Genomic DNA, 10,276 nt, shown 5'->3' with positions numbered 1-10,276 from the left:
AAATGTGATGGTAGGAGGCAGAAATTTTTAGAGGCTTCCACCTAGACATCCAAATGACTGCTTTAACGTCACATCAGGGAGTCGAAACAGAAGAGGTCTCAGCATGTCTCAGATGCCACAGATTATGTAAGAACTGTAGTTGACAAAACGGGTTACATAACAGTTAAAACATGTTAATACATCAGAAAAGTAAACATTTTATTACTAAAAAGATAACACTCATGTAGCCATTTTCATTTTCCTTCACAATCAAATCTTTCAAGTTTATATAAAAAAAAAAAATATCCCAGTTAGAAAAAAAAAAAAGGTTTTACACTGCGAAAACAGAATTATTTACACTGTAAAATAAGTGATCACCCGTCTGTCAGGGCATATCTGAGAGACTTTTTCTATTATGCTTCAATGGAGGCATAGAGGGAGGCACTTCCTACCATACAACTTCAACATTGGGGACTTTAAATATAAGCATCATCTCTAACAGGCCTGGTATACTGAAATTGGATCGTAATGTGGTGCCAAAGTCAAACTCGAGAGATAACTATAGCAATAACAAGTGGCTAATATACACCAATAGAGACTAATGATCCAAAAAGTAGATTTTTCAAATTAAAACAGCTTTAGAGTTTTTGGAAATCCAGGTAAATTTACAATTTAGCAGTCGAAAAGTGACAATTTGGCATCATTCACTAAGATAACACCTTAAGGACCCACGTAAATTAAATTGTTTCTAAAATCGATCTCTTAATAGGACAGGCTTGTAAGGTGGGACAAATAAAATGGGACAAGAAGGTTTCTAGTGTGATCTCCAGTATCATTTGAAGTAAATGTACTAGAGCAAAACCAATATTTTAAACCGCTGTACATGATGAACTAATGTGTACTGTTTTCAACAGGAAGGTGACTGTATGAAGTTACTAACCAGCAAAAGTGGTGCACTCCTTGTTTAGATAAAATAAATCTAAATTGAAGCCACTGGTTTAAATGGTCACCAAAAAGGACACATTTGCATTATAATTGGAGAATCCCAAAATAATTTGTCTCTCTGATATGCTTGCCCAGCCATTTCTTGCCTTCAACATCTGAACAATAAACTAACCTATAAATGCTGCATTTTGCACATTTCGTTCACTTCTGAAGTTAAATAAGACAAAGTCTGATAACTGCTAAACATGCCTCTCTCTCAAGTGAATGACAATGTGTTCATATGTACAATAAAAACAAGACCATTCTGAGAGATCTGAATCAAAAATGACTGGGCAAAACAAAAATCACTAGAAAATACATGAATAAAAATAGAAAATTTAAAGTCTTGTGATGATTCCAAACATTCTGAGCTTGAGTCTATTGGCTCAGTCCTGGAACAATGGACAGTCACAGGTTAGACATTAAAGTATCATATCTTCTCCTGAATGAAAGGGTGCTGTAGGGCTTGGTTGATGCTCATGCGTTTAGCTGGGTCCAGCATCAGAGTACCGTCCAACAGATCTTTAAGCTGCATGACCTTCTTTCTCTGATCCTCAGGTAACCTCTGACCTCCGATCATGTCTGCGAGCAGGTCTTTAGTGGGGTTAATGGTGCTCATCACGGTTACCTTCTCCTGAAAGTTTAAAAGAATGTGTGAGAGAAGGTGAAGGGCATGAAACAGATGTAAGCTGTTATCATAGTTGTGTGAATGGCATCAAAGCCAATAAGAGAAAATAACACATGAAAGTGGAAACCAACACATGAACTGGAACGTACCCTTTCAGTCACTTTGTCTACCTCTATATACAGGAAGTTCAAGTTCTGGTCGAAATGTTGGTCTTTAAACAGGCCTTTCCGGATCATCTACACAACAATTAAAAAAACACAATGTAAGAATTTATACATAAGAATTAAATGCCATAATAAAGTGAGTAAACATTATTTACAGTTTTTCTCAGTCACTTTGGTGCATTTCTCAAATCAGAAATGAAATTCTCAAAAATACTTGTTCAACCTCCACATCATCTGGTCACTTGTGCACATCATAAAAGCAGTTTCTCATTCTTTTGAACAATTTGCGATTGCTTTGGTACATTCATGCAACTCATTATGTATATTTGTCTGCGGTTTCCTACATTATCAGTTGCTATTGTCATGTTGCTTGAAACATCCCCTCAAGTCTTACCCCTCAAAACATCTAGGCCTAGTCATTAGTTCATCGTACAAATCAAAATGGATGATCTAGTTGTCAAACTGTCAAGCATGTTTTCGACTCATTTCTATTAGATTTTTGTAAATTTGCCATGAATTGTGCAAGGGAATCTTGACTTTCAATAATAAAGAGAATGTAGATCAACCAATGATAAACCAGTTCTCTGAAATAGCTCAAAGGCATTTATCATGAACCTTCAATTGGAAAGCATATATAGACAGTGGACAACACAAGAGTTACAAATTCTGACAATCATTTTGTAATTTTTTTATTTTTACCTTTGTGATCTAGAAAAGAAAAAGAAATATGGGCACAATGATGTTGTAATGTGTTTTTTATTTTTTGTCAGACCACAGTTAAAAGTGTAACTAGGCCTGTCATGATAACTTTTTGTTGTGCGATATATTGCGTCACCAAAAATGATTGAGGTCATGTACATATATTGCACGATATATTGATTATTGCGACAGGCCTAAGTGTAACTGTGAATCCTATCCAGTCTATTTCAATCAATATCCCACATACAGTAATGTGTAAATTTGTACTTTTTAAATGGATATTTGGCATACATAAGTCCCGCTGCCCTGTATCTTGGTCTCTCATTGGCTGTAGGTCATCGCCGATGTGTTTTTCAGTCAGAACTCATTTCACACAGCGTGATTGTGAATCGCGTGAACGAGTACCGATTTGCCTCCGATTTCGGGCATTTGTGGGCGATTTAGCAAAACCTGCGGGATATTGAAAAATCGGGCTAAAATCGTGCAGTGTGAACTCGGCATAAGCATATTGACGATCTTGTTTGTGAACAATGACACAAGGACTTTTCATTCTGATGGCATAAACACATAAATACTTACCTTTGAGAGATGAACAAAAGATTTTGAGTAAGTTACAGGCTTTTGCAGGTAATCCATTTTGTGGTGCTGTTTGCACTATTTGTTTTGAGAAATGCACATACTTCTTTGCAAATATTAAGGATGATGAAAAACTGTAAAAATTATTTTTAATTGCAAATTTCATAGTTTTTTTCCTTTAAATTTTACATGTAACAAACAAGCAAGTTACGAAAAAGAAAAAAAAAAAGTTTGAATACTCTGGTTCAGTACCTTGTTGGGCATCTTGCCCTTCAGATCCATAGCCAGCTTCAGCATGTGGTTGTTGGAAGAGCCAGGGAACAGGATCTTCCCAGTGTATAGCTCATACAGGGTACAGCCGACTGACCACATATCAATGCCATAATCATACGGTTTACCAATTACTGGGAAGAAAGAGAAAGTTAGATCCAATTACTAGGGCCATTCACAAGTTCAGCTGTGATTGAGGGTGTGAAAAAATCTGTGGAAACTAAAATATGAACATAGGTATACCTGCTAATCACACAGCTACAATGCAACTTACCGATTTCAGGTGCCCTGTAGAATCTGCTGACTAGGTAGGGAGTGATTTCATTGTCAGCAACATGAGATGCAGAGCCGAAATCACAGAGTTTAAGAATGGTCTTTGATTCATTCACCTGCAGACAGAGAAAGTGAGTGAATGAATGAAGTCTCTTGAGTGAGCAGCCATACAGATAATGCTCACCAATATGTTGTCTGGTTTGATGTCAGCATGGAGGATGTTGCAGCGTTTCAGTAGTTTGAGGGCCAAAAAGAGCTGCTGACTGTAGGAACGAACTGCCTTGATGTGCAGCCCCACATCTTTACCATACTTCTTAAGCACTTCCCGCAGATTCATACTGATAGAGACAAACACAGCGAAAAACAGCTGTGAATGACTGTATTTTGCATTATATTTAAGATAATATTAAATGCATTTTATGTTAGTTACCATTTTAACATTAATATTCGTATTTGTTATGATATTCATTTTGGAATTAGTTTGATGAGGCTGATTAGGGAAGCTCCTCATATCAAGGCTTAGTTCAGCCCCATTTCAAACAGGTGTACACTTTGCCGATTTCATCATTTTAAAATACTAAACATTCACCTTTTCTAATGGCATGAAAATGTTTTGATGCCCTATTCACAAAGAATGTAAAATTCTACATGTATATATCTATCAGGGATGCAAACTCATCATGGATGGAAAAGTGACAAGATGTATGTCATTTATTTCTGTAATGGCAAAGCTGAATTTCCAGGAGCCAAAAAAATTAATAAAAATCTTATAAAAAATGTTGAAAATAGTCGCACTGCTTAATTGTGAAAACTGATGATACTGGCTCCAGCTAATTTTTGCATTGGCATCAGCCAAAATATATATTGCATCCTTAGCAATTTTCTCAAACACAAGCAGCAGCCATGAAATACCTGAGAGGTTCAAACACCAAACAGAGATGCTGTTTGTGGTAAAAGTGTCTGAAGAGCCGCAAACAGTGAAATTTATCATCAGGATCTGCATCATTCAGCTTCTTTAGAAATTCAAGCTCCTTCAGTCCCGTCTTCTGCCTGAAGACACAACAAACAAAACCATTGACTAAAAATGGCTTTCTCAGCCATGACTACAATAGATTAGATATGGTTGAAAACTTCTAACATTTGGGTAAAACATAAAAGAGCACAAAAGCAAAGTTACAGTGACAGCCATTGTTTAGAGGAGTACTTACATGAGCTCATTGTTTCGGATGATCTTGACTGCCACCTCCTGGCCAGCCCGGGCAGTGTCTCTAGCTCTGACCACATTACTGAACACACCCTGTCCAGTGTACCCATACACATCATACCGCTTGTCCAGTATCTCACCGATGTTCACACCTAAAAAGAGATTCACTTTTAAAATTTAAACTGCACTGCCTTTAGGAAAGAAGCAAGACTTTGGATTAAAATAAGGCTTACGGTAGTATCCTTCTGCATCAGTCCAGTTATCCCTGAGATTGGGGTTCTCCTTAAAATCTTTACCAATACCCGCAGCCCTCAGTCTGGCACTCTGTAATGGGAGTGACAAAGCAGACAGATCTCTCAAAATAACCAATTGGTTTAATCTTAAAGCTGCAGAAAGGCCAAATAAGCTTACATCAAAATCTGCAGCAAACATGTCATCTGACTCCGTGAACATGTCGGGTGCTGAGGGCTTCTTTGGGTTGGCTCCTGCATAAAAGACAACAAGAGTCAATCAATAGATTACAGATTGTTTGATGTATCTTTATAGGAAAAAGACCATCCAGTTGTAACATTAAAATTGCCCCACATTCCCTGAAAACTGTTTAAGCAAGAACCTGCTAATAACCCAAATTATGCCAGAGTATAATACCTTCTTTCTCCTGAGCGATGAGGTTGGCCTTGGCCTTGATGTTGGCCTCAAAAGTGTTTACATTCTCCCGCTCATATTCCTTTACATCAGCTGCTACCCGTTCCAGGATGTCATCAGGGGAAGGTGAACGACTGCGGGTGCTGCTCTGAGGACTGCTGGGCTCTGATGCCATGGAGCCCATATTGCTGTCCTCATTTACTGCTTTATATTTCTATATCAATACAGGAACAGTTTCATGGATGTATAATCTGATCATGTTCTCTCAAAAAGAAGTAAGTTACAGTCTTTCAGAAAAATTTGCTATATTTTGTTACCTGGACAATGGCAAGTCGCTGTTGTCGTCGCTGCTCAATCAGAGCCTCTTCATCCTCCTCTTCAGCATCAAAGTCCTCCATCCTAAACATGTTCATTAAGGTGAATTTCAAATAAATGAAAAGACTCAAAAGACTCAATCACTTCTATGACAAGATTATTACCGTTAAATGCAGCTATATTCTCAAATAGGAGTATTACAATACAAATATCAGTAAAATAATACTTTACTAATAACTGTATTAGTAAAATTACTACTATTCAACGATGAACTGCCTTTAACTGAAAATTGAGTGTTTACGATTGTCCTTTTGCATTATTGACACCTATTCCTATTTGATACTGTAAAGCTGCTTTGACAATCTGTATTGTTAAAAGCGCTATATAAATAAAGGTGACTTGACTACAGAAAAATATATTTTGCCATTAAACATGCACTAAAAACTCTTACAATCCTCAAATATAAGTCTCTTATGCTCAGCAAAGCTTACACTGTAAAAAAAAAAACTGCTGTAAAAACAGCCAAATTCTGACAATAACACACACTGTTTTCCATTAAAACAGTAATGTACTGTAGAAAACAATGCATTCTGGACAATATTCTGCACAGTAAGCAAATGCCGTTAATTTACAGCCCATTTTCAACACTAATGTTTGTACTGTAGTACGTAATGCACTGTGGTCCAGTCCATTTGAAGAAATAGCACAATGGCAGTGAATGGGTGTTTCACAGGAGTTTGAGTACAAGTCTTTGCCTGTCCGTGTTCGTGGCACTCATGACAGGAATGTGTAAAAAACAGAAGAAAGCAAATTGAAATCACTCATACAATGAGTGTTTATAAGTGAATGATTATACATGTATTAAAGGAAGAGGGTAAAATCCTGTCGATTCACTGTAATACACAGCCTAATTTATTCTCAACTTTGTGTGTTTCTTGGTGGCACTCATCCTGATGGTTTTGGCCATATATAGTGCCCTTTGGTAGGAAAAAATAAATAAAATAAAATAATAAACATAACTGATCATATACCGTATTGGCCCGAATATAAGACGACCGCGTTTTTTCAGATGTATTTCCAAGAAAAAAATATCGTCTTGTATTCGGGACAATACGGTATGTCCTTAAATTGTATTACATATTAAGCTTTTAAAATGCAATTTTGTTTAATTGTATGAGCTTTATTTTAATCGTTTGCTGCACTTTTTCTTACATATTCATGATTTTATACCTGCTTATTTTTGTCCATTTTGCTTATAAATAAATGTTCACCTTTTAATTAGTCTATTACTGTTGCCTATGTTTTACTGTAGTAATTCATGGTGATTTTTTAAAATTTCCAACATATTGTTCCCTTTCTCACCCAGTGCTGGGTTGCCAAAATGACCCAAACTAGGTTGTTTTTAAAGCATCATTTCTTAAGAGTGGTAAACTGAAATTGAAATACTTTACTTTCAAATGCCCTAATTGCTGAAGGGTCTGCACAACTTTTTAGTACAATTTCAAGTTGCACTGTTCAAAATACCTGTAGTAGCACAGCAGTGCATACCTGTTTACATTTAATTAAGGTGGACTAGATTAGACTGTAATACAAATAGTTGCGTTTGCCAGGTGCATACAACATTTATGACAGGTTTTCATGAGTGTTGGTCAGTTTGTCTGCTTGACAATCCCATTTCGCACTGCAACAATAAAACTGAAGTGAGAAACAAACTGAGAAATGGTTCTTTTTAGTTAAAACAGATGTTGTCAAAGTTTTCCTTTGGGGACATAATTTGAAGTTGGAAAAAGGTAATAAATTGCAATATATCGCAGAATATCGCAATATATTTAAAATCGCAATAATATTGTATTGTGACACAAGTATCGTGATAATATCGTACCGTGAGGCCACTGGTGATTCCCACCCCTAGAGTTTATACTGTATGTGCGTGTGTTTGTATGAGAAAGAGCTGGAGAAAGATTTAATTTGTATATATTTTAATGTAATTTCGTTGGGAAAACGTGGAAATAGTTTGTCATGCGTAGGCATGGGCCGATTACCGGTTTCAAGGCATACCGTGATTTGAAAATGGTTTCAAAAACCACTTTCAAAACCGCTAATATTTTCCGTTATACCGTTCCTGCGGTATGCGCTGTTTTTCAGGTCTCCTCAAAGACTGAAAGTGTAGGAATACCTCAGGTTGAGTGCAGTGTAGAGAGTAACACGACCCCTTCTCCTCCTGTTGGTGCGAGCGAGCTGTCAGTCACGTGTGTGTAATACTGTAGCAGGCAGATCACTCACTGTTCATGATGCACGAACTATTGGAAGAAAATCTTCAATATTGATTTGGGGGTTTATATGAATGTGTTTCTGAGGGGAAGTGACTGTCTTCAGAAAAGTTTACGTGGTATTTTTTTTTAATCTCGTCTCTGTATAAATACCGTGATACCGTGAAATTTTTGCTTAAGGTTATCATACCATCAAAATCTCATACCTAGTCATGCGTTTCATATTGTTTGTTATACTTATTTTCTTGATAAATATATTTTTATGTTTTGCTTATTTAGCTGTTGTAGGTACCTGTAGAATAAATAACAGTTAAAATAATAAATAAATAATAGTTAAATAGGCGAGAAGAGGCTTAGTCGACCAAAATTGTATTAGTCGCAGAATTTTTTTTTTTTTTTAAATCCACGCAGTCCGTGACGGCTAGTCTTTGTGGTTATCCAGTATATCGGGAAGGACATCCAAACGTTCGCCTATCATTCATCAACCTCAAATATGGCTTATCATCTGAAATATGTTGGTAGCAGCAACTTTACATGGCCGCTTAATCTAATATTAACCTAGAAAAATGTGCACTATTCAAGTGTCTGTGCGGAGTGTGAAAGGTGAACAGTAGCGCGCTCACTGCATGACAGATGGAGGCGCTGGTACGCCATTATACTTGCCTTACAGACATGAAAAATATATCTTTAGAGAGTGAAATGTCTACTTTCAAGTGAACCAATTCAAATGGAAAACAAATATTCTCAGATTATGTAATCCGAATGAAATGTGCATGGCGCAACCTATACTGCAGAGATGACTAGTCAGTGTTGCCGACTTAATCTCTTAAACCGAAAAAAGAAATCACTAGTTTATCAATAAATTCCTAAAATGTTAATGCAGCAAAGCCTATATATTTTGACATGAATATGCTTTTCGTTTGCTTTTGGTCCAGTCCCACGGTCAGTCAAATCAATTTCTCTTGATGAAAATGTCCAGGAGACATTGTAACCGTGCAGTCACAAGCTTTCTTCACATATGCATGTACACATATGTGATCATGCAAAAGCAGTCAGCTTTCAGACAGCGAGCAGGTTACCACCAAACTGACTTGGTTCTCAGTATCACCATCAGTCAATTTTTATATATTTTTTAATTACTATAGAGTCAACCGATTCAAATTTTTTTGACATCACTATTCATATGCATCCTCAGTAGGTTCAAGCCTTGAAAATAGCACTATTACTCACACTTCTTCAGAGGAGGAGTCTTTGTCTGCTTTCATACCCTCTGACAGACTGCCTTTGAACTTGTCTTCATCCCGACTTCGCCTCCTCCTCCTCTCACGCTCTCTGGAGGTGGATCGTCGTGGTCTGGAGCGGCCAAACCGGTCCCTTTCAGCAGACCTGCCAAAACAGAACAGTTAATTACACAAATAACTAACAGCACTATCACACTGAACTGAGATTCATTGACAAACACTACAGTTCATAATAGTGACGCTCATAATGACTGTTTAAAATAGGAATTTTGACCAATTAATACCAGTCTGCTGCATGATTAAGAAAAAAAAAAAAGCTATATATATTTAAATTACAGGGCATGTAGGCACGTGTCTACAGATATATTTCGCTGAGCAAGCACCTGCTCCACTTTCACTTAGTTAACTTAATTGGTAAATGCAACATAATGGCAAGTGGCAAAATTGGATAAATGGTTATCAGAGAGTGAATCCATGAGTGAATGCATTCAAATTCTAAATGGATTATAGCCTATAAAACGTGCAAAGGTGCGCTACTCTCGTAATCACAAAAAAAAACAAAAAAAAAACTATCATTCATCTTAGTTCATTGCGATCTCAAAGTTCCGTTAATTAAAGAAGCTCTACACTGCACTTCTTGAGCATGCAGAACTCAGCAGCACTAAACAAAACTACCACGTTTTGAACAGTGAGTGGATTATAATTTAACCACCACTGATTAGCAATTACGTTCATGTAATCAACAGATATGACTGTGACTGGCTACAATGCTCAACGCTAGAGGTCGACCGATTTTTTTGCATTTTTTTAATTAATCGGCATCGGCCGATTGTGCTGCAAATTAGGCCGATTTATAGGCAAGCACATCTGCGGGCAGCTAAGCGTTGTTGCGGAACGCCGGAGAATCTCTCACTCGCTGCGTGAGAGACGGAGCAACTCACACTCTGTAGCCACTTCTTGTTCACACACAGCTTCAGCTAATGATGGCAGGGCAAAACAGACCGTTTCGAAAGCGTAATTACGTTTTA

At 37.1% G+C, this 10,276-nt stretch overlaps 1 protein-coding gene across 1 annotated transcript in view; it reads right to left on the bottom strand.

Annotated features, from left to right (window-relative positions):
- Positions 1–896: 896 nt before the first annotated feature.
- LOC107749644 (serine/threonine-protein kinase PRP4 homolog) overlaps positions 897–10,276 on the bottom strand; it is a 19,505-nt gene continuing 10,125 nt past the window's right edge. Inside the window, exons 4-15 of the mRNA XM_016564808.1 lie at positions 9,238–9,393; positions 5,740–5,821; positions 5,426–5,636; positions 5,189–5,262; positions 5,011–5,101; positions 4,782–4,929; positions 4,486–4,623; positions 3,758–3,911; positions 3,575–3,689; positions 3,283–3,434; positions 1,741–1,827; positions 897–1,597 (exon numbers count right to left, since the gene is read on the bottom strand). Coding sequence (XP_016420294.1) covers positions 1,394–1,597; positions 1,741–1,827; positions 3,283–3,434; positions 3,575–3,689; positions 3,758–3,911; positions 4,486–4,623; positions 4,782–4,929; positions 5,011–5,101; positions 5,189–5,262; positions 5,426–5,636; positions 5,740–5,821; positions 9,238–9,393 — 1,612 coding nt within the window. The 3' untranslated portion in view covers positions 897–1,393. The remainder of the gene's footprint in view (positions 1,598–1,740; positions 1,828–3,282; positions 3,435–3,574; positions 3,690–3,757; positions 3,912–4,485; positions 4,624–4,781; positions 4,930–5,010; positions 5,102–5,188; positions 5,263–5,425; positions 5,637–5,739; positions 5,822–9,237; positions 9,394–10,276) is intronic.

Source organism: Sinocyclocheilus rhinocerous, unplaced genomic scaffold (genome assembly GCF_001515625.1).
Source record: "Sinocyclocheilus rhinocerous isolate Xijiao unplaced genomic scaffold, SAMN03320098_v1.1 scaffold1423, whole genome shotgun sequence".
Taxonomy (NCBI): Eukaryota; Metazoa; Chordata; class Actinopteri; order Cypriniformes; family Cyprinidae; genus Sinocyclocheilus; species Sinocyclocheilus rhinocerous.
The sequence above is the reverse complement of the archived record's forward strand: the minus strand, read 5'-3'. Positions and strand labels throughout refer to the sequence as shown.